Source organism: Filicampus tigris, chromosome 12, assembly GCF_054856515.1.
Source record: "Filicampus tigris isolate MCC_2025a chromosome 12, RoL_Ftig_1.0, whole genome shotgun sequence".
NCBI lineage: Eukaryota > Metazoa > Chordata > Actinopteri > Syngnathiformes > Syngnathidae > Filicampus > Filicampus tigris.
In genome coordinates, this window is record NC_141228.1 from 14,346,970 (window position 1) to 14,371,093 (window position 24,124).

Sequence of the window (24,124 nt, forward strand, 5' to 3'; positions counted from 1 at the left end):
AACACTGATTGCTAAATAGCAAGCCAAGAAAACAGTGGGGAAAAAACAACCATGTTCCAAAATCCAACTGTTTTTCACCATGGTGGCGATACACACTGGTTGGTAATATTACATGAATCGCTTCCCCTGAGGCTAATTCATTCGACAGGAGAAATAGAATCTATAAAAAAACATATTTTTCCCCCCAGTTATGATCTAATAAAGTGCGAGATTGTTAGTTTAAGTAGGAGTGAAGTACACTTCACGGCACTAGATTCACACGGCCGCCATCTTGTGGCAACATTGTGTATGTGCTACTAACGCCTAACTGTCAACCCTGACATTTAATTTGATTTGATTGCATAAAATAAAACACAAAATGAGTGAGTTTGATGATTTGCAACACAAAAAATGTAACAACTATTTATACTAGTCTTGATTCCTACGTTCATATTAAAGCTGGTTAGTTATGGTATTCAGCCAAAATAGGTATCAAAATACATTTAGTTGTGTTATTTTTTTGTTTGTTCACACTTTGGTGAAAAGTACTATTTTTGTACGTTTTCTTTATTTTGTGTGATGAAAACATTGTCCTCTGTGGTGCCCCATACTTGCTCGAACCTCTCCGCCTCAGAGGCTAAAAGATGGCCGAAGCACATCCGTGGCCTAGCCGATTCTTCTGTCACAGATGTACTGCGGAGATCAGCCCTCGCCTTCCCGTAAGTCGTTCCGACAGCACGTTAAGGTACAAAACGTCCAAGCGTATTCAACACACGTTTTTTTGTTTTGTGACGTTTTTAGAGGGCCATTTCGTCATCGGTGCCGAACGTTAGCATGCTAACGGCTACGAGGTCCCGTTTTAACGGTAATGCTAATGTCAGGCTTGCTATTTTCAAGGCTCGTTTTACGTGTAAAACGCGTTGTGTTTTAAAATGTATATTTGTGTCACTTCTAAGGAATTTAGCCATGTTTCTCATTTTCTAAAAAGCTCTCTGTCAATTTATTATACACTTCTTAATCTGACGTTTACACCTTTATTATGGTACGTTTTTTGTTGTGTGTGACGACTTTAACGTCAATGTCATGTTGATCTTAACAGGTTACGTCACTGATTTGCTAAAACAATACAGTAAATTCTGTTGCGCCGCCAAAATACAACCGTTGCGTTCTGGTTTCATCGTGCCATTCATTATGGTACACAAGGTGTCACGATCTAGAATGATTCTCTCTCATCCACATGCTGCTCCAATGATCGTACACATTACATAGGTGTGTCAGAAAAGTCCCAGGACTGGTGTCACTACGAGTTTTCCTTTTCAATGTGGGTCAGGCGATCAAACAGTATGTTGGCTTCGTTCAGTGCGTGAGAAGAGCCAAACTAGTTGTGGCATGACAATCCATTGCTACTTCACCTACACTGAGCATCAGTTCCTGGTTGAGAAGAACATAGCCATACTGGATAAACTCACCCGACCCGGCTATTCCCTAGCTCAAGGGAATCATTTTTAAGACATGTACAACATCAAGATGGCCGTGATGATGGCGCTGCCAAGCAAGCTGGAAGAATCCTCTAAAAGTGCATGAAGGTGTGGCAGAGACGGATGGGAAAGTTTGTTAAATTCCAGGGGGATTTCTTCAAAGGGGAAAATTTGTACTTTGGATTTGAAATACATCTTTTGTGACACCAGTTCTGGAACTTTTTTGACACCCTCGTATCTCACTCTGCTGCCTTACTATGTATGAAATTTTGCTTATAGTCTCTTTTTTTGTTGGTTGTCAGGTTGTGGAGGCGTTCCAGATTTTTTTTTCAGCTGTTTGTGTAATTCATAGAAGTGATTCAGCTGGCCGGGACCAGCGACATGCAGTTAGGGCAGGCAGTGCCTCCCTGTCCCCTACCCTGCTCGTGAAGAAAAAAAACAAACAATTACAATAAATTATTCTCCATTTTAGTTCTCTGGTCCATGCTATACTTTTTTTTCAATCCAATAATGTCAATGATTTCATCATTAAAATATCTGAACTTGCATATTTCCTGTTAAATACATAGAAAAGAGGGGTAGAGTCATAGCGCTGTTCATGCCTCAAGGGACTACGCACACATAAATTGACAACGCAGGCAGTTGACGCATGCCCACACGCAAGACATTTCTGTTTCACTTTATATAGCTAATGTACATGTTCTGTCACACATGTACTGCACATGCTGACATTCATCAGTCTGTCTAATATATTGAATGAATGTGCGTAGCATATTTAGTCTTTCTGATCGGCCTGTAAATGTGCACGGTTGAGCCCAGAAAGTACTGTGCCGCTACTGACAAGTGGCATTGGCTCAATGCATAGAATAAGCTTGGTGCTCTTTCTGTAGAGATTTAATCATAACCATTGAGAAAGATTTGTCTGGTTGAGGACGTGCAGACCAAGCCACCATCTTTAAAGGGAAAAGACCCTAATAGCGAACAGTCATGAGTACCCTTTTTTGTTTATTTATTGTTGCACCTCTGCCACCCTGTCTGTGCAACAGGTTCTTTTTATGTCAGTACAAGACACTGATGCTGATATAATATAATGATCTAATGGTTGATTGAGGTTTGGCTGCGTACCAGATGAAAGGCGAAGCGGATAAATGCTGACTCTTCTGTTATGTCGCTGATGTTGCAATATTGCAAAATCAGCCTCATATGATGACGATTCAGAATCCTACAATTTGTCACTTTAGAAGCACATCTTCCCCAAAAGTGTTCTTTTAAATATGAATGTATTGACAATAATTAGGGACATTCAACAAGTGATGTTATTATTTTTTTAAATTTTATTTTGTTTTATTTTTTTTAATTATATGTTGTTTTTTTTAAAGGAATACACGTGTCCAAGATGTGAGTCGGGGTTCATCGAGGAGCTGCTGGAAGAAAGAAGGTATGAATTTGTTTTTGTTTTGGCTTGTTTTTTTTTTAAATCAAGTTTAACATCATACTAATGAGGTATACTTTCAATTTGTGAACATTTTAAGTCTTCCACCATTCATTGTGTGTAATGAAATAACAATCATAACTGTACATTTATGTAGAGTGGAAGCAGTAAGGATACATTGTAATGGGATGCTAATTGATTTGCTGTGACATTAAGAGGAATCTAAGCAAACAAGCCCGATTGGTGTGGTTAATAAACAACTACAATATAACGACGCATAACTCGTCAACTATCTGTCTCCCGTCTAGTGCTGACAATGGCTCCGCGTCTACCATCTCCAGCGGGCCACAAAACCAGCAACCATTTGAGGTTCCTAACTCATTCTTTACTTACATCACATTCTGTGTTAAAGGAGACATATTATAGGAAATTGACTTTTTAATTGCTTGTATACAAATATTGGAGTCTTTGGAGTGGCAGCCCACCCATCAAGTAGAAATTACAGCCCCAAGTAAATCTTTTGATTGCTGCCAATTTTCAGAAATGTGTCTCAGCAAGCTGTTCTGAATTTTGTAGCAGTGTGGCTAGTTCACATAATAACCACCCACAAATGAATTGGGAGCTAGGTTTAGTGAATATCTGCCATTGGCCCAGCAGTATATGGGGTAAGACGAGCAATGGCTTACTTGCATGAGACAGGTCTTGAACCTAGCTGATTTCAGCTTGACAAAAAATTATAAATGCACCAATATTGGTATCGATGCTAATACTGTACATCTGGATACGTAATTGGATTTGTAAAAAGAATCCGACACTACGACACCCGGTACCAGGCTGCCATATACCTATTGTACTATTTTGGTCCTCCCTGAGCTTCATCTCTGCTAGCTTAATGCTAACACATACTGCAAAACGACATAGTAGGGATGTCACGATACGATAATCATCACAATATTGTGGAGAGGTTGGGGATACATAAAAGCTCACAATATTGTAAAAAAAAAAATCACAATGTTCTGTTTTTGTATATACCAGCATTCACAAAGAAATAGGCTTGGCCAGTCAGGCATCAAATTAAACTGCACTAATAAACTAACCACCGAAGGGTGCTGGAACTGCACAAATGAAAAACAACATAGGCTTTTAAACATACAGTATTTCCTGCTATTAATATCGTGACATGATGACGACGATATATCGTGGCAATTTTAATATCTCGATATCACGATATTGTGACATCTCTGCGACATAGGCTAACAAATAGCATTGATCTTGTCATATAAACCTAAATAATAAATCTTTAAACATAAACGGCACAGCAACATATACACAGCAATGTTATAACAAATACTCAAAGGCATCGGCAAATACATAAATGTACAAAGTAATTATTTGCACTTGGTCATTGAAAGGGAAATCGGTGCAGCCCTACAAAAAGAAATGCTGTTAAGTGTACTTAGAATTCTTGACCCTTGAGGTATTTTGGATGAAAGTGTGTCACAAACATGTTAAGATACCCAGGAACCATTTTTAATCGTGACGAGGGTGGGGGGGAGCGTAATATGTCTCCTTGAACTGTCAACGTGACTAACCTCTCAAAGAAGTGGACTTGAGTGCTTGATGATGAATAATGTGCGGTTTACAATCCTGTGTTAAAAGTGATGCCAGTCAATATGTGAAGACTTCCACCAATGTTGTCATTTTCTTCGATGTACCATATTTTCCGGACTATATGTCGCTCAGAGTACAAAGCAGCTTCCTTTTCAATCTTGTGCCACATTACTCAAAAGGTTACCAGACATAATACATTGAAAATCCACTCATCCAAGTCGCAACCAGCCATAAAATGCATGAGAAAAGAAGGAAAAAACATATATAAGTTGCACTGGAGTATTAGTCGCATTTTTGGGGGAAATATATTTCATAGAATCCTACACCAAGAACAGACATGTCATTTAAAATTTAAATGACAAACAATTTAAAATAAAAATAGAATAGAGGCAACAACAGGCTGAACTGTATGCTTGCGTTACATTACACCACCACCACTCGCAGGGCGCGCCTCCCCGAAAGGAGTTCTGCCATGTTTCGCCGCCATCCTTCTGCTACAGATACCCGAAGGAGATAAACTTAGCGAACGTAGTTCCTCCACATCATGACTGCAGCATGGGTAACAAATGCAATGCACTTACTTTGTCACTTGAGGCAACACTAGAAGTCGTTTGTGATGACATTTTGCTTGTACCTCTGCTTAAGAAATCGGTGGTAGGATTGCGACGTGTGGTCTCTCTGAGGCACCGTAGTGCATATTCTTCAAAATACACCTGCTTCGGACTTAGGTCATTGCATTCTATTAGTTCACCGCTAGATGGCATTAAATTTTACACAATGTGACTAAGTCATAATGACAGTAGGTTCATATTTCTAAGAAAATACTTCTTGGTGAAATATATAAAAAAAATTGAATGAAAAACGGTAAGTATGCTATGCTTTTTGCTGCCATATTTACACTGGTACCTGTTGTGTATAAATTTTACGTTTGAGCTGAACTGCACTATATCAAGCGCAGCAGGGTTAGCTCTAACCAAATATAACCTGACAAAGTATGAATTTAGCCTTGTGTTATAGCTGTTGGAGATTTCAAAACTCTTCTTCCTTGGTGTCCAAATCTCTTCCTCCAGAACGCAGACCAGCACTTGTTTACATTCCCGTCGGGCTACGGCCAATTCTCGCTGAGCGTCTTCGATGACGCCTTTGACTTCGGAGCCGGCCTCGGAGCGGAGGACAACCGAGACGCCGAGAACCGGCGAGAAAGGGAGAACACGTCGCGGCAACGCTACAGTGCCAGGCAGCCGAGGAGTCGTCACGGCTCGAGACGACAGCCCGGCAGGCATGAGGGAGTTCCGACTTTAGAGGGGTGAGTTTCATACAGACATATGGCACCATGCTTGTTTTCACATATTCTTTATGATACATCTCCTCTCTTGGTGTTTGTAGAATCATTCAGCAGCTAGTGAATGGAATTATTGCACCTACAACAATGCCAAATATTGGAGTTGGACCCTGGTGAGTGTTTGTACCGTGAGTGATGAATAAGAAATGATCAATTTGTACATGCTTTGATATTCATTTGAAATGGCGGATGATACTATCCATCTATTTTCTGTAGTGCTTGTCCTACACCAGCCAATCACATGGCCCATATAGACAAACAACCATCCACACTCACATTCTCACCCATGGACAATTTAAAGTCTTTAATGAACTTAACATGCAAGTTTTTGTAATGTGGGAAGAAGCCAAAGTACCCAGAGACCCACACAAGCACGGGGAGAACATTGCAACACCAAATTGAACTGTGAGGCAGGCGTGCTAACTACTGGTCCAATGTGTAGTTGCAGAGAATATTAAAGCAGACATATTTTCTTCTGTTAAGTCTTCCCAGTAAGAAATTACAATCTGGTGGTATTGTGCAAACTATACTCCCTATTTTATTTAGCAAATATTCAGGGCTTGACTCAATTGCACCCTCTGATGGTTGCCGCTAAGTAGTGAAAGCCATTATATATCCCTAGTAGCAACAGCAATAAGTCACCTTCACCTTCGCTATCGTTTGTTGTCTTTCCCAGGGGTGTTCTTCATTCAAATCCTATGGATTATGCATGGGGTGCTAACGGGTTAGATGCTATTATAACACAGGTATTGTCTGTCATTTTCTATTTATTTAACTATGAACTACAATTTCCAGTGTGGTGTGTGTCCAAATGATATCTATTTTTTCCTCATTTTCAGTTATTAAACCAGTTTGAGAACACGGGGCCTCCACCTGCTGATAGAGATAAAATTAAAAATCTGCCTTCAGTCCTAGTTACAGAGGAACACGTTGGTAAGTGGAAGAGGGGCGGGGTCTTGCAATTGATATACAGGGTATCAATATAGTCTCTTTACAATGTCAATGTTTTTACTGCAAAAGCAATCGATGTACTTTGTCGTTAGCAACGTTTCACACCGCATATGTTTCATTTCAGGTACCTTGTTGAGGAAATTGTTTGATCAACAGGGCACCTGAAATAGATAAACCCCTAAAAATGGTTTCCCCCCCAAGAAAAGCACAGCATGTATTGTGGTATATTGAAACAAAATCAGATACGCAGACTCACAAAAATATAGGATTAAATATGTAAGATATCCATGATCACTTCCATCAATTTGTGCATGGTACAAGAAATTTGTTGACAGGCACAGTGTAAGATAAAGGAAAATGTGCATGGCAGGTAATAGTTAATTCATTTGCCTTTGTAATCGATTCCGCCTGCCAAAAAAAAAGTTGGATGAAATTCATTCACTTGAAAATTGCACATTACTAGCTCAAGGAATGTGTTTAAATCAGCTTGGTCAGCATAAAGGGCCCCTTAGAACTACTTAACGTATTATACTGCACAATTGTCGTTTTTAAGGTGTAGTTGTCATATTATGTGACTTGTCTTCCAGCTTCAGGATTGGAATGTCCAGTGTGCAAAGAAGATTACAGTGTGGGAGAAAACGTGAGGCAGTTGCCGTGCAATCACATGTTCCACAACGATTGCATTGTACCCTGGCTAGAGCAGGTAGGAGACCTCCACACACTCTGGAAATGTTTTGTCGGTAATCAGATTGAATATTACGCAGTGGTGGAGGCACAGTGTATTCTGAGAAAATTGCCATGCGTGTCATGTGGGTGAAAGCAGGAGGAACATGCAAAGTCCACACTGGATCTGTGTTTCGAAGCAGAACTTTGTGACTCTGAGGCGGAAGTACTAACCACTAGGATACCATGCCGCTCCAAGTTAAAGATTGTAAACCGAAAATAAAACCACTCACGCTTATATGACGTGATGACATTAATAAGGACATTGAGAAGCGACCGCGCGACTTCGCACAAAGACTGCTTACGTGCCTCTCAGATTGTGCTGCTGTTTTGTTCGGCAAAAGAGTTGAAATGGACTCAGCAGTTAGCTCTTTAATGTCCGCGTGTGAAGCATATATTCCTGTTTGAGGAAATGAGGCATATATTTCATTTTTTAAAATGTACTTTCTCTGCCGCTGTCTCCAGCACGACACGTGTCCGGTGTGCAGGAAAAGCTTGAGCGGCCAGAACACGGCGACCAACCCTCCAGAACTATCAGGGATGAACTTTACCTCCTCTTCTTCCTCCACCTCCTCAACGTCCTCATCGTCCTCCTCCACCCCTCACTCCTCCAGTTCCACCAGTAACGAGAACTCCACTGACAACTCTTAGAGAAGCGTTTCCTATCCGTCTCCATCTTTATTTTTTTACTTTATTTTTTGAGCCGTCTGGAGCTCCCCTGCTGCCGCGGCCTTGCTGTCTCCCCTGAAAAAGGGGAGAAAACCTGGGTGCAGTCTCATTAAGGGCACCCGGTTCAGCGGTAAGTAAGACGTAAGGTCCAGTTGCTCCTGTTTATTAAGTCCATCGGGGAGTCATACAAAAGGTGGGTGCTGGCCCCTTGTGAGTGAAGCCTCTGTCAGGGACAATGTGGGGAAGCGTGCAAAAGACTTCAAAGGACACCTCATGATAGAACATTTGGAATTGAACTGTGTTTGCCAGTGTGAAAATCAAAATGAATTCTACATTTATTCCGTTTTTTAAGAGTAGCATTCATATCTATTGACTTTAACATGCACCAATTTTTCTCTTTGGTTCATTTTGGTTTAAAATTTGCAATGACTTAACTATCAAGGCTCCACTTTAAGTTTTAACCTAAGACCCAAGCATATTTTGACATGAAAACTTTCCATATACACAGCCATTTTTATATTTTACCCGCCAAACCTAAAAATTTCTCGCATCCCCCATGTAGTTGAAACATTTCATGTGCGGTTTGGGCTCGGTGGAAAGTGAGCTCTTTTCTAAGGTTGCCAGTTTATTTGCAGTATGATCATGTATGAAAATAAAGAGGTCTGGGTGATAACGCTCAAGGTAAATCATTTTCGTGTAATTTTTGCCACACTGCAACGTGATCAACTTTCAGAACACAACAGTGTTTTTTGTTATAATAACAATGAATCAAGAGCCCTTTTGCTAACAATATTTGACTGTTGAGAAATAAAATATTTCATAATTTAGTCACAGACTCTCAAAATGGGACCCATTTCAATCCCTGAGCCCAACAAAGTCATTAGGAAGCAGCTTCAATGTAGAGTAAGATTTTTTAGATTGTTTTGTACTTTTCAAGTGCTCAGGCTCTTGTTAGATTCTTACCCAACTCAATGAAGTCATCAATTCTGCTTCCTTTTTAATTGTATGGCCATCAAAAGTGTACTTCCTCTGTTTTGTATCATTCCTCGTAGCTTCAAAGGGATTCAGAGCGGATTGTTGTTATGGTCGTGACTTTGGTTTTATGAGGAGAGAGAGAAAATAGCTTGGCTTCACCATGTAAAACTATTCAAACTTTTCAACAATACAATTTAGTCTGCAATAAATGATTTGCCCTTTCAACTGGGTCAAGCGGCTTCATAATGTATTCACGGCACAGGCAATTTTTCAAGTTCAGGCTTGTGTTCATTTTTGGGGATTTTTTTAAAATGGCTTGAGTTTTACTTGTTTAAACAACTCGTTGATTTAGATTGCATGTACTTAAAACAATAACATAAAGAACAAGATGTATGCCTGACATGCAATTAAAACCTCACAGGAACTGCTATAAAGACCAAAACATTTACCTCACAAAGGCTCACAAAATATCCCACCCAAGGCACATTCATATACAACCAACCAGTCATACTCTGGACGCCTATGGAAACATTTGGAGTCTTCAAAGAGCCCAAAGTAGTAGTGTGTATCTTGTAGCACTGGTCAGATTTTTACACAACTGTTGTATGGCTCTCAAAGGCCTTCACAAAACTACTGCAATTGATATTATTTACAGTACTGTATATCTAGATACGTTCCGTGGCCACATCTACACCAGTCTGAGATAGTGCACGGTTTTTAAGTGGCTAATTAGCACATCCGTCTCGCAGTTCTGAGGTTAGATGTTCGAATCTGGGCTCCCATTGAATAATTGTCCTTCGGTCGGAATTACTGTTGTGCACTGGTGAAACATAATAACCTATAAGACGTAGTGCAATTTACACAACCACATATATTTTATTGTATTTATAATAAATTAACATTACTACATTTTATAACTTCTTACAAAGCTGAACTTTCTCAGATATTTAGATATCAGCAACGACTGTACTGTACATATAAGCGACTAATTGACCACGCCCTCTACTGTGACTTCACATGTACGTGCGGCTCGGGGCGTGTCTGCGTGAGTCGCAACTAGAGGACTACGAGCGTCTACGCTAGTGAACGTTCACTTCAGCGCCTCAAACTTCAAGGACAGTAAACACAGCCAAACTCAGCCCGACGTCGACGGCATCTAATCGGCCTGCGGTCGAGCACGTACTAGATCATCAACCATGAAGCTATTTTGGGCTGTCGGTGTCCTTATGTTGAGCTGTTGGCGGGCGGACGCCTCCACAGGTAAGCGATTTTCTCCCTTCTCTCTGTGGTCAGCCATGTTGGTGGAAGATGGAAGACTTTGCCCTCGGAGCGACGACGTTTATGCGGCTCTTGATTCATTGGTTTATTGTCGTATTGTTAGTGGTTGTTCGTTTTTGTCGATAGAAACGGACATGTATGCCACAACGCGTGGTTTTAAACAAAATAAATCCACGCCCTGCAGGTCATAAATACTAGCTTCAGCAGGCGTCCCAGGCTAGCGTCATGTTATGCTAATTTGCTGATGGTGAAATCCATTAGCACTATTAGCTTCAATTACTCCGTCGTGTTTCAGCTCTAAAACGTGTATTTATTCGTGTTTTGAGTTAACCTTTTTAGTAGCCCTTTGGGTGTCGTTAAATAGTCCCGAGGAATGTCGACGCTTACGCAATAGGTCGTGTCAGCTAGTAGATAATTGGTAATGTATGTCCCGTCGTTTTGTTTTTCGGCTTTGCTCGGCCTGTACAGGCCACCAATGCTTGTTAAACATTATCTGTACACGTTTTCGATGAACTGCTATTGTTGACACCCTTCACCACCTGTATAACTTAGAAGAGAATGCTGACCAGCTCTGACTCCATCTTTACGGTTGCCTTTTTGAGGGGGAAATTGTGAGCCAATCGACGGCACTTGCGTGTTTTCACAGACCTAGTGCTGTAATCAACTGTAAACTTTCCCCCGTTTTCTCATGATAATGGTGTTAAAATGTGACTCTCTTGCTAATACGCAGCAAGTGAAGCACGGGGGTCCTCGCTTTACGACGGGAGCTCGTTTCGAAGGCAGCGACAAACGTGCACACAAGTCAGAACGCGTCGTTAAGAGTGTTTCTTTTTTGCCACAGTACGACGTGTGGTTAAAGCACAGTAGTAAAGTCATTATTACAGTGTATGTATGAAAAACACTTCTAGGCCGTGAATAGAAATATAACAATAGGTGAAGGTAAGCATGGTAGTAACTGGGCCTGCCTTCTTGTGCCGCATGAAGATGTATTCTTATGGTATATGGTCTTTCACTTGTATAGCGCTTTTCCACCTATTAAGGCACTCAAAGCACTTTACACTGACATTACATCGACCTACTGATGGCACAGCATCAGGAGCAACTGGGGGTTCAGTATCTTGCTCAAGGACACATCGGCATGGTCGCAACAGCCAGCGATTGAACCTACAACCTCTGGGTTGGGAGATGACCGCTCTACCACTCAGTCACCAAGTCACAATAATGTAATAGTAAATAATACATGACAAGAAACTACACCTGTGTAACAATGTTACACCCGTCATACAAAATAACAGATAACAGAGGCATAAACTAGTCTCAAGTGCTACTCGTAACGCCAACAAAGCATGCTGGGAAAGCCTCTCTGTGTGGTCATAAAGGTAGCGTCAGTCCTGTTAAGAAGTGCACTGGAATAGGTATGAATTGGTTTCAAATATGACTACAGAAAGGAAGTGCCATGTTAGCTTATGTACTCTTGCCTATTGGCCCCTTTCTGTTTTTTTGTCCAATTCAACTATTTACGTTCTCATACTTGTTCAAATAAACACTGGTCGTCATCTTTTAAGCACATTCAATTGTAATTTATTTTTGATCAAATACAATCTGAATACAGGTGGAGGGAACCTTACATTATTTCAGATTGATGCATTAAATAAGGGTCTTTAAAAGGGCCCTGTTATCGACTTGTCTATCATTTACGTAAGATAAAGCAGTAGTAAAATCGTAAATGCAGTGAATACTTGTATAAGAATTGCAAGTATGGAGATTACGGAGCATCAGGTGTCATATTGATGGAGCATCTTTACGGGTACAGACGTAGAATATGAGTATGGGTGCATCCCTGTGTTGTGTTAAAATGCTAAACTGTTTTTCCAGTGTTGAATGCTTTTTGCAAATGTTTACAGTGACAAAGTATTTTTATCTTCATCTTTTAGCTATATATCAAACTATCCAATCTTAAATAGTAATACTGAGTTTCCCTGCACTAACTGATAATGCCTTAAAACAAGTCAATTGTAGGTGGTTGCGATTGTCAAAACAAGAGCTATGTACCAGCATCGAGTTTGTGTAGTCCCTACACTTGGAGGTCATAGCTTATGGTTTTCCAGTACAATCTAATGCTATCCAATACAAGAGCTGTATCACAATGTCTGCCTTTGCCATTTCAAATCATTATTATTAGAAATCCTCATCAGTTTTTCTTTTGCCTTGCTTAACTTTGGTGTGAAAACTAGGTTATGATGCTGTCTTTCTGACCCCCTCCCTCAGTCATTATGAAGACTATTGTTCAATAAGGATTTATTTTTTAATTTACCATTTGAGAGTGCAGATGCTTAACCTTTCAGTGAAATTATCCTTTTATTACAATAAACAGTAATAGCCTGAGCAGTAATGTGTAGTATGCGCGCCCCATCAAATTAATGATTGCTATGATTAGACTAAGTGGGTGACTTTCTATGTACGTGCAGCATTGTATCTGATTCAGTGAATGTTCTCCATGTGGACTTAGAGGAACAGGAAGTTGATCCCCCTCTTGCCAAGCAGGGGGCCGGGTTCAAATAGCTTCTCAGTGCATCTCAGTGTTTTCCATTCTTTCCCCACGCCGGAACTGCATGTGACCTGTTGTCTATTATACGCAACCTTGACATGTACTAGCCTTTCCAGTTCAGTGTAAAATGTCAATATTTGCGAGTATTGCCTTAGGACGGCTCCTTCTTGTCTTTTTCCAAATGCTGAAGCAATCCCCAGTTCATTTTCCCACTACTGATAGATGAAAAATGAACGTTGGCTCTCGACAAAGATAAGCATGCACACCTAAAGTTTGCGCTTAGTTGAGCTGCTCAGCTACGTTGTGCACAACCAAAATTTGAGCTTTACAAAAAATGTCACAGTCCTCCAACAACCATGTACAGTATGTCACCTTTTTTTTTCAGGGCCAGTGAAACACTTTTACAGTGAACAGTGATATATTTTATTTACAAAACACATGACAAATGGCTGGTATGATTGGATATGTACGAGCAATAAATCTCTACTTTGTGCTCTTCTGAGCTTTTCCACAAAGCTCACAATATTTATTCGTGTTATCCATTGAAATTAGGGCTGCAGCAATCAATCAAATAACTCAAATAATTTGCTCGCAGGGATCCTTTTTCAGCATAGACTAATGGACTTAACTGCAATCACCCGCACTACTCCGCTTGGCGCTGTGGCAACAAGCAAGCAGGAAACAGTCCATAAAAGACAGAGAATGTCAAGAGCTAGGTTTAATTTCACACTAAAGAACGGAGATGAAGTGGAATTTGTACAACAGCAATCACCACAAAATACACTCTAAAGGTGACCTTTGGTAAATGTGGGTGGCAAAGACACCTTAAGTTAAAACGGTTACATGATGCATGGACGGACTCTGGCACTTGTTACTCCTAATCCGCCTTTTTGAAATAAGCCAATTAGTTGGGTCCCTCATTTGCATAAGCCACATATCCCTGAAAAACCTTGAGTTTATTCTGTCTACCTTTTGCTTTGTTGGCCTGTCACGAGAGTGCTGTCCAGGACCCTCCCAAATGTACCATCTATTCAAGCCCGCACCCCCCACCCCCCACTTCTCAGAGGGGCCAAAGAAAATTGCTCCACCTAAACCCTGTGGAGAACTAAGAAGTAGGATTTCTTGTGATAAATGTAGGAAATGTGGCTGTGAAAGTGACAGAAAGGACGGTGTGCGCACGATTATTGACTTTGCATTCAGGGCTTGCGTGGAACAATGGAAATGTGTAGGCAAATGGTGTTTCCGTCTCGTTTGATTGACGCCCTGAGGGGAGCGGGTGGGACTTCTGAACCCGCTCGGGCCCCTGTTCAGCTCTGACAAACTAATATGAAGATTATTTTTTGCATTCTGGAGTGACAATGAAGTACATAATTTTCCATCACTTATAACCATTATGTATACATTTTCTTCCGCACACACACACACTCCTCCAAAAACCGGGGTGGGGCTTGGTTTAATAAATATTTGCAATCAAGAGCATGAAAGACGCTCATTTCATTCGTTATTACATTACTTTACATATCAGCCTCATCTGCTTTGCTTTTCATTCTTTGTTGTAAATCATGGCATGTTTTACTTTGTGTGTGGATGCTATTTTTTTCAGTCTGCATTGGGCTTTAAAGACCTTTTAGACCTGCATTTTCTATTCAAAAAATGATAGCAGACATTCTACATCTTTGTGTGGTGTGACAGTTCTGCTGGTACTTCAATTGTTAAGTTGCAAATGTTCAATATCATACAATTTTAGATGGATGTATACAATAAATTAGAAACTGTTCAAATTGAGTTACATAAGGGTGGAAATCATGTGTTCTGTTTTCTGTCTAATTGCATATTTCCATTTCATTTGTGTTTTATTAATCATTTTTCCTTTCTCTTTCTTGCCTGTTTTTCTTTCACTGCCTTATTTTTCAATCACCAATCCACGAAATCACCTGGCTTTGCTCGAACACCCACCACCACCACCACATCCCCCCCAAAATCTATTAACACACGCCTGGTCGACTCAGCGGGCTTCATCAAGTCCCCGCTCTCCGTCACCAAGCTGCTCGACGACAGCGCCGAGCTGCATTGCGAGGTGATAGGCAGCCCCATCCCCGAGGTGCAGTGGTGGTTCATAGAGGGCCAAGAGCCCAACGAGACGACCGTGCAGCTCTTTGACGGGGCGCGCGACGACCGCGTGCAGATAAACGCCACGTACATCACACACGCTACCAGCACCGTTCAACTCACGAGCCTCGCCCTCGAAGACTCGGGCACGTACGAGTGCCGCGCCTCCAATGACCCCGACCGCAATGAGCTGTGGAAGACGCCAAAAATCAAGTGGATCCGCTCACAAGCAAACATTATTGTGATTGAAAGTGAGTGGCCGAGGAAGTCCAAGGAGACTCGGGTCAAAGTATCTGCCCCAGTAGTGAAGACCTGGACTCCTCGTCGAAACCCACCCTCTTTCAGCCCCGTAGTGATGCACACCCTGCTCAGCACCCCCAAGCTCCTGATAGAGAAACGATCTTAATCCTTTATCTTTTCCCCTTGTCATGGATAAGGTAGCAGTATGATAGGTATTTTTTTCATATAATACGGGTCATAAGGTTGGGTTTCTGACAATAGCTTCAGAAAGTCCTTTTGCAGACTCGGATGGGCATTCGACTACATTTCTTTGATTGCCTCGAAGGAAATCGAGACTGAATCAACAGTGCCTCTGCTGGTTGCAGCCAAGCAGTGCACGCACAGTTGCTTCAGTTTATAGGGCATGATGAATCAACACAAAATCGGCCAAATTCTTGGTCAATTAATCAATTACAATTAATCGGGTCAATTACTATGTTATATTATAAAGCCCACCCCTACTTATTATTTTCAGGTTTTTACAGTACTGTGTTGTATTTCAGGCTACCGCCATTTGTGTTCTTTAAGACCTTTTTTACACAACAGCCATTTTGACATGAAAAAAAAAGAATTATGCTCCAGTTTAGTCTCTTTTGCTCAATGCCTTCCAATGACTTGATTTAGGATTGGTTAAAACGAGTCCAATAGTCACCCCAGACTTTTGCACAGTACTGTATGTATTTGCTTGACTATAATAACTTATTGAGGAAAAAAGAAAAATATTTCCAAGTCTTGTTCACTATTTCTTAGGCTAATAGTGTAGCAATATCCAAGAGGACGAGGCTCTCACTGCTTCTCCCAGTTGCTTCCCCTCCTTGTGGACTCGTATTACTTCAGTCAGCAAAAAGGGACAATCTAGTTCTGTTATTCTGACTGAAGTGTCATGTGACAAGTACTTGTGTCCCATGTGATTGGATGTCCTGAACTTTTCTCTGCTATCTTTGTTGCTTCTACCGCATGTTTCTATTTAAAGATGTCTTCCTTTTTAGTTCACCTCCGTATTCCATTAGCTTTCCTCTACAACTCCCTTCTTTCCATCTTCTAGTGAATATTGTGCATACTATTTCTGTCACTAACCTTTCCATTGTTTTAGTTTGTAGGATAGCTTGAAGTTTTATTGGAACACTTGACAATACTCAACAGTTGTTAACATAAAGATGATAAACATAGAACTATTTGTAAGTAATCCAAATGCATTGACATTTTTCTCAGTCCATTTGTGAGAACTAAATTCCAGTTGAAGTTGCTTTTTGTTCAGATCCCTCTCACTGTGATAAGTTGAGGAGAGTAAATGTCTTTCTCCTCTTCTGGTCCATCTCAAGCACCAACCATCATCACAGATCCTGCCGAGGTTAACAACCAGACCTCCGCCGTGCTAAGCTGCAATTTGACCGACACCACTCTCGTCGTCAAGGGCTCGCACTGGACGCACAACGGCAAAATCATCGAGGCGTCCAAATCCACGTCAGCTGACCACAGCACGGTTCTGAAGTGAGTTGCATATGTGCTTGTTGTCTCTGAGGCGTTCAGTTGTTTTCAAACAAACATCGTTGGCACGAAGGCCCAGTTATGCCATAATGCTCGGCTTTTTTCCTATGACTCTTATCTCTTCCTGCGCCGTTGTCTTCGTTAGCATCAGAGCTCGGGGCTCTTTGGCAGGCACTTGCTAATGGTAGCAGAGAGGTGAAGCGTGCAAACGTGCTGATTGGCCTGTGCTCTTGGCAGCACGGATAAGCGGCGCTAGCTGTGTTGCACAATTGCCCTGACCTTAATTTGCCATTAGACAAGAAGCAGGCAAGAGACTCTTAACAAAAGCGCCATTGTGATGACCTGAGCAAGTCCAACCATTTTGGATTTTGTCGCATACATTTGTATATAATGGATATATATATGTGTGTGTGTGTGTGTGTGTGTGTGTATATATGTATATATATGTGTATATATATATATATATATATATATATATATATATATATATATATATATATATATATATATATATATATATATATATATATATATATCCCACTGTGGCACTATTAAATAAAGGTTTATTGTTTTGTGCTCTGCATGTAATTTAAAAAAATCGGGTTTTTTTTAAATGCTGGAAGCTGGTGGTTATTAGGCAACCAGATCTCCCATGAATCACCAAAGCTGACAGAAAAAACATAGTCTTAAAGCCATGGATTAATGCTCCCTGGCCTATGTTGCTCCTGTCCTTTTTTTCCGCTCTATAAGACCCCCAAGAGCTCGATTGCGAGTGGCCTTACCTTTCTCTATTTACATCTTTTATTTTCTGTCAAGTCATCATCCACACAGGTTGAAAATAAGGAGTAGAAACTACAAATATGATTTCCAATGTAGTGCAGTAAAAAGTAATCGCAAAAAATACTCAAGTCCAGATAGCTGTAAAATGTACACATTCACTACCCACTTCTCTCTACAATTGTAAGCATGACAAAGTACACTAATATCTTGTGTTGTCATGTTTTTTCCCGTCCGCCTCCAGGTTGGACAAGATCACTCATAGCTCTGGTGGAAAGTATGAGTGTGTCTTCCTGAGTGAGCCAGAAGTGAAGCAAACAATTGAAGTCAAAAGTAAGATCCCATTTATCTAGTCACCCGGTTAACAGTAGCATTGAAGCTTCCAAAACAGTGTTTGACAAAAAGCTTGTGCTTTTTTAAAAAAACATTTTTTTTTACAACCTACAACTCTGAGGGTTTTAGTTTTGTTCTTATTCCATCTTAAATGATCTCACAAAATTGTTCCTGGCTCATCTTCTACCTTTCACCTGACGCTTGTAGCCATCCCGCACGTGGCAGCCTACAAGCACTCCGAGCACGGCAATGAGAGAGACAAAGGTGTGATGGTGTGCGTGAGCCATGGCTACCCGCTGCCGACTGACTGGACTTGGTTCAAGCTTCAAGATGGCGACCAAATAGTAAGCGGCACTCTGTCGGCGCATATGCGGCTAGCGTGCAAATGATGACAACGACGGCCATTGTTGAATGCCGCAGCCCATCATCAACGGCACCAGCGACAAGTACGAGATCAAGAGCACCCCCGAAAAGACCGTGCTGACCGTCAACGACCTGAGCATCGAGAACGACGTGGCCGACTACATCTGCTCGGGCACCAGCGACATCGGAACCAGCACCGACCAGATCCACCTGCGCGTCCGCAGCCGCCTCGCCGCCCTCTGGCCCTTCCTCGGCATCGTGGCCGAGGTCATCATCCTAGTGACCATCATCCTCATCTACGAGAAGAGGAGAAAGCCCGATGAGGTCACCGACGGTACGTGACACTCCTAAAATGCAGCAAGAGCTGCGAAAGTGTATTGGCGTACAATTCCCCCCAAAATCCTTAAAGAGAAGTCTACTAAACATTTTTTTTTTCAAGAATATGTTCTATGCAAGCCCACTAGTTGAAACAATGCATTCTGATAAATATTGCGTTTGTGAAATAAGTGTTAATCCACTCGTTTTTAGCTGTCTCTGGGGGCGGCCATTTTGTCACTTCTGTCAACTGAAAACGACATCACAACTGCTCACAACGACCAATCACGGCTCAGATTCAGAAAACAGGTCAGCCGTGATTGGTCGTTGTGAGCAGTTGTGACGTCATATCCAGTCGACAGAAGACAAAATGGCCGCCCCTAGAGATGGCTAAAAACGAGTGCCTTTTGATGCTTAACTTATATTCCACAAACGCAAAATTAATCAAAGTGCCGTGTTTCAACTAGTGGGCCTGCTGGGAACATATACTTGAAAAAAATATGTTTGGGTTGACTTCCGCTTTAAAGTCCTTATACATTTCCAGACACTTTTAATAAGTGTTGTTTAAAAAAAATGCCTTTACAAAGATGATAATACTTAATTTTGTTGTGCTTGTCACTTAACAGTTGATCAAAATATTGATTATTGTGCTTGTAGTTTGGTCTAGCTCCATTAGTCGAAGTACAGTATTAGAAACAGGGTTGAGTATGATGCGTCCATCACTACACTTGAATTATTGAATGCTATTTCATTTTTTTTTTTTAAGTAGCTGCTCTTGACTCCCCCACAATAGTGCAGATGTACCCAATATTGTGTCTGGTTCGTATATATTACGCATTTTGCATATCCTATTATGTTTTTTTTTTTTGCTGGTTTCCCTATGATGATTTGGACCGACAAGAGTGAGAGCGTCAGTTTGCCGTCACGGTGCAATAGGCATATTCACAATGTCGTTGCATGCATTTAGTAGAAACTCCTGTTGTCTTTTGGTTCTTTGTCATTATTTGCATTTTCTGGTAGATTTTCCACAGTTCAGTTTCCGCTTCTGTCTACAACGATTCTTTTCTTTTTATTCTTTACATTTGTACTTCTCTGTTCGCTGCTGATTTTGCATTTGGTAAGTGAATAAAACTGCATGACAGACTGAAGTGGTTGAGCTGAGGTGACCGCGTGATCAGCTGGAATGAACTTCTCTTGGTCACCACCTCTTGAAAGGAATGTGCTGAAAGATGTGCTCACTCTTTCACTGGCCCCTCTAGAAGCAAGACACATAGAGCTTCCTTTTGTTACTCCTTATTGGCCCCGTTTAATTCTTTTTAAATGCACGTCCGAGCCAGAGAAAGAGTCAAACGAGACCAACAAAGTGACATGAAACCCGAGACGAAGAAAAGTGGCGGCATTGCTTGCATGACTTGTGCATCTTGTCCTCAGTGCATGATAAGGCTGTTACAGTGGTACCTCAAAGGGAGAACGCACCAAGTTCCACGATTATTTCTGAGTTTCAGAAGTTGTTTTGTTCCAAAAAGTTGTTTGTTCCAAAGACCAAATAGTGTCACTATTAAAAAAAAAAAAAGTTAACTAGCAGGCAGTAATTGGTCAACCGGCAAGTAATGCTGTTATTCTCTTAGCTGTCGTGTGTAGGAAGATGTTAGCCAGTCAAGTAGTAATATAAAAGAAGACAAAATTCCAATGTAACCGAATTTTCTAAGTCTCAACCTGTTTTTTTTTGTTGTTTTTTTTACATCACTAATACCAGTCAATATTTGTATGACTAACACAAGATGTCTAAGAGCATTACCTTAACTCCTGTGGTTGGCTTATACTCTGTAAAAAGTAAGAACATTGTTCATTGCTTCTGATTCATAACCACAAAACGTTATTATCTGGGAGTAGCATCAACTGCATTCAGCAACAAAAGTCTTTCAACGCACTTGACTTTAATGACCGATGTGTTCCAGATGCACCTCATCAACATTAACTGCCACACAAGTATTAAATGAACGCAATCGCTGCCACTAAGTGTTAAACACAGCACTCCATTCATCACAGGTGGCACGCATTTGACAATTTGTCAAAGCACAGACGAGAATCAAGTCAATTGTTTACGCTGAAGTATGGAGATGAGTCTTATCAAGCCGTGGAAATGGGAACAAAACTTGACAAAGTACACGCAGTAACGGTCTTACTTGCGGTCTTGCGGTCTACATCTTCCATCGGTGCTTCTCCTCGCCAAACGGAACCAACGGATGGACTCAAGGAGTTATGCTGACGTCAATCACTGTGACCGGTCTGAAAATTTAAATTATAAATTAAAATTTAAGACTCTGTGGGCGAATTTTGGTCAAAGTGAAGTTGAAGGCCTTTGCTGGTGCCACTGTATTTATCTCATCGAGACATTTGCCTCATTCCTCTCTTGGCTCCCATCGAGAGCCCGTTTGTATTTATTCCTGTGGTATCCTCAGGCCGCTATAAGTGTTAGCGCTGCCACTTTGCACATTTTGACTGTTTTGACATCAAGATCCCACCCGCAGTCTTCCTTTTGCTGCTATCTCGCCTGAATGCATGAGCCTCTGTGGTGTCGTATACGACTTTTTTTTTTTTTTTTCCATACGAGCTTCCTCGGCGCGTTGCTATGCATACAAATGTACATGTGTATATATATATATTCTTCTAAGGTTTGTATTGTCAGATGCAACGAGCAGGCATGCGTGAGTTTTCGATCTTTGTCCTAACTCGATGAGTCGACTTGCAGAAGATGTGACGATGAAGGCTAGAGTGGCATGCACTTGACACACAAGCACACAAATCGCCTGCTGTTAACTGACTGCTCTTTCTGTCTGCCCTCCTTTTTTTTTTTTTTCTTCTCCTGCTTGCCCAGACGACGACTCAGGCTCGGCTCCTCTGTAAGTATACCCGCCAGCGCTCTCGCTGCATTTGGTCCAGCTGACGCCACGCCACTCATGTCGGCATTCTTACGTGTGGTTTCAGGAAGAGCAACTCCAATGCCAACCACCAGGACAAGAACGTGAGGCAAAGGAATTCCAACTAGACGCTAAACAGGTATGCACATGGAGCAGAGATGGGAAGTAACGAAGTACAATTCATTTACGGAATATTTATTTGTTACACGTGTCTATTCTGATGCATTTCATTGGTTAAGAGACCAAGTTAAATAATAGAAAATGACGTATACGCTCTCCCGGCTTTAAGGCTAGAAAGACGCAACAGCGCCCCCGGCTCTAGTGGTAGAAACGCGGTTATGCGCTCCCGTCCTTAATGGGTTAATGTAAAGAATTTTGGGGGTTGACCTACCCTTTATGAATGTTATCCAAAGAAAATAATTTTAGCCTTTAACTGGAGTAACGTAGTATTCTTAATTGTGAAAATGAGTAAACTACTGTCAATATGTTAAAAAAAAAACAAAAAAAAAACAGGCGAAGACCTAATGCAGCGTGTATTGAAGGTGGGGAGTGTTTCTTTTAATTGTACAAATATGTTTTTTGAATAACTGTACTAGCAGTAATAGTGTTACAGTTGGTGGCAAATGTCCAAAACAACAGTCGTTTCTTTTTCTTTGTCTTTCCTAGGAGGGTCCAGGCGGCGGCACTCATGTCCAAGCTGTCCCTCCGCACCTCGTCCCGCACACCCTGCAATGTCAAATAACCCTTTATATTTTTTTCCTTCCTGTGCTCAAGTGTTAATGTTATTGAGGCTGATTTCCTCTTGTGCTCTTCTCTAATAATCTTCGCCAGGTTGTGCTGCCCCAGAGAGCTTAAGTGTGTGAAATGCGATTTTGCTTGAGGCCACAGGGCCACTGTTGCATGAGTTTCAATGCCGTCGTAGCCAAGTGTGTTGTCTTTTCGTGACAAAAAAAGGAATAATCGTCACTGTCCGAAATGAGGAATCCTAGTTAGTGCTAATGTTACCCAGACAACCTTTTCAGACCCTGTGGATCACTGCCATTCTTTACACTTTAATTGGTCCCTTCACAAATTCTCTCAGCAGAGGTTTAAGCCGCTTTTCCATTTTCTGTTCTGTTCTGCAAGTGTGAACTGTGCAGTGGAGGCTTGTACAGTTCAATTGATCCCGGCCATTTTGATTGGTGCCTGTTGCAATGGAGGCCAGAGCAAAGCGAGGCCGGTGGGGTGTGAAGCCTCTAATGGAAAAGTGGCTTTAGACTTTGAAATGGAATTTAAAAGTTAAAGAACTCTGTTTGCTTGTGTTTTTTTTTTTTTTTTTTTTTTTCTAGCACCATAGGATTTTGTGTTTTCATTTTACACTTGTTTGGTCAAAAAATATAGGTTATATGAAGGACCAACTGCAAAAAAAAAAAAAATGTAACAGCAGTTGCCACATTGATACAACTCACAACAGATGTTTTACTTCCTTTTTAACTTCATTGATCTAAATTTAAACCCTTCAGGGATTGTTTTTCTTGTGTAGGGTGGGGGCGAATCATGTCACTGTTTAAAAAAAAAAAGAGAAGAAACACATAATGCATTCTGCGTAAGTTGTGTTGTGATTGGATGTTGCTGTTTCAAAGTTAACACAACCACATAAAAAGATCTTAGCCAGATTTGTGAGAGTTAGTGAGAATGTCACCATCTGTTGTACAACTTGCACAAACTGAATAAAGTTACCTAATTTTACACCATTATCTCATTTCATCTGAATTGTGGTACCGCCAATATAGTTCTAAGCGCCAACATTTAATTAACCAGCAATTGCACATATTAAGTAATGCATTTGATTGTACCCTATCTTTTTTCCATTTATTGTAGTTTTAATTGTTTACCTTACTATGGTCATTTTAGTTGCTTTGTTTAGCTACAAATGTAAGGAACCAAATTGATTTTGGTCATCAAGAAAATCATGGGAAATGGCTAAATACCCATTTTTCAAATTCTTGTGAGCTATGTTTTGTCATATATGTCCAAACAGTTGTCCCATCTAGATGGACCGGGCATTTCAAATGAGCAAAAAAAAAAATCTTGTGGGACAAGGGTGATCGCTTGTTTTTCCATGGCTGTATATGCACTCATGAAAAAAATAAGTACGTTTGAATATTGTTGAAAACTGTCAAAAGTACAAAAAAAGTGGACTTGGTATACACAGGGAAATATTTTGCGATTAAAAAGAAATTGCTAATTTTGATAGAGATTCCAGCTACTAAAAACCCAAATTCACCTAAAGAAAGTACATTATGTGAGAGAGAGTTTTAAAATATGGAGATTAGGTACATAGCCTTCTGTAATGTGTTTTGTAATTTGTTCAAGTTGGAGTTTCACTTTTTTTTTAAATACTGTATCCTCATTTACTGAGATGATCTAAAAGTATAAATGCATACACCAATTACAAAAAAAAACCGGCCCAGATTATTTACATTGTATGAGGTGTTTACTACGCAGAGATGGAGGTGGAAAAGGGTGCACTATTCACTTTCTTTGCACCCACTCCGATTTTTGTTTGTGTAT

General features: G+C 40.8%; 2 protein-coding genes across 4 annotated transcripts; both read left to right on the forward strand.

Annotated features, from left to right (window-relative positions):
* The first annotated feature begins 534 nt into the window (after window positions 1–534).
* On the forward strand, window positions 535–8,871 carry LOC147138627 (E3 ubiquitin-protein ligase RNF126-like). 2 transcript variants are annotated; one of them, XM_086048350.1, is made up of 9 exons: window positions 535–698; window positions 2,837–2,895; window positions 3,198–3,258; window positions 5,571–5,806; window positions 5,887–5,955; window positions 6,519–6,588; window positions 6,682–6,775; window positions 7,381–7,496; window positions 7,982–8,871. In XM_086048350.1, exons 1-9 carry the CDS (start codon window positions 624–626, stop codon window positions 8,165–8,167), a joined length of 966 nt encoding a protein of 321 aa, XP_085904476.1. In that variant the 5' UTR covers window positions 535–623; the 3' UTR covers window positions 8,168–8,871. The 2 variants fall into 2 exon arrangements, with proteins under 2 accessions (XP_085904476.1, XP_085904477.1); XM_086048351.1 differs by having other exon boundaries at window positions 599–724.
* Window positions 8,872–10,187: 1,316 nt separating this feature from the next.
* Window positions 10,188–23,299, forward strand: bsg (basigin). 2 transcript variants are annotated; one of them, XM_086047429.1, is made up of 9 exons: window positions 10,188–10,420; window positions 14,996–15,346; window positions 16,697–16,865; window positions 17,884–17,972; window positions 18,180–18,316; window positions 18,393–18,669; window positions 21,541–21,553; window positions 21,639–21,710; window positions 22,238–23,299. In XM_086047429.1, exons 1-8 carry the CDS (start codon window positions 10,357–10,359, stop codon window positions 21,697–21,699), a joined length of 1,161 nt encoding a protein of 386 aa, XP_085903555.1. In that variant the 5' UTR covers window positions 10,188–10,356; the 3' UTR covers window positions 21,700–21,710; window positions 22,238–23,299. The 2 variants fall into 2 exon arrangements, with proteins under 2 accessions (XP_085903555.1, XP_085903554.1); XM_086047428.1 differs by having other exon boundaries at window positions 10,190–10,420; window positions 21,529–21,553.
* The last annotated feature ends 825 nt before the right edge of the window (window positions 23,300–24,124 follow it).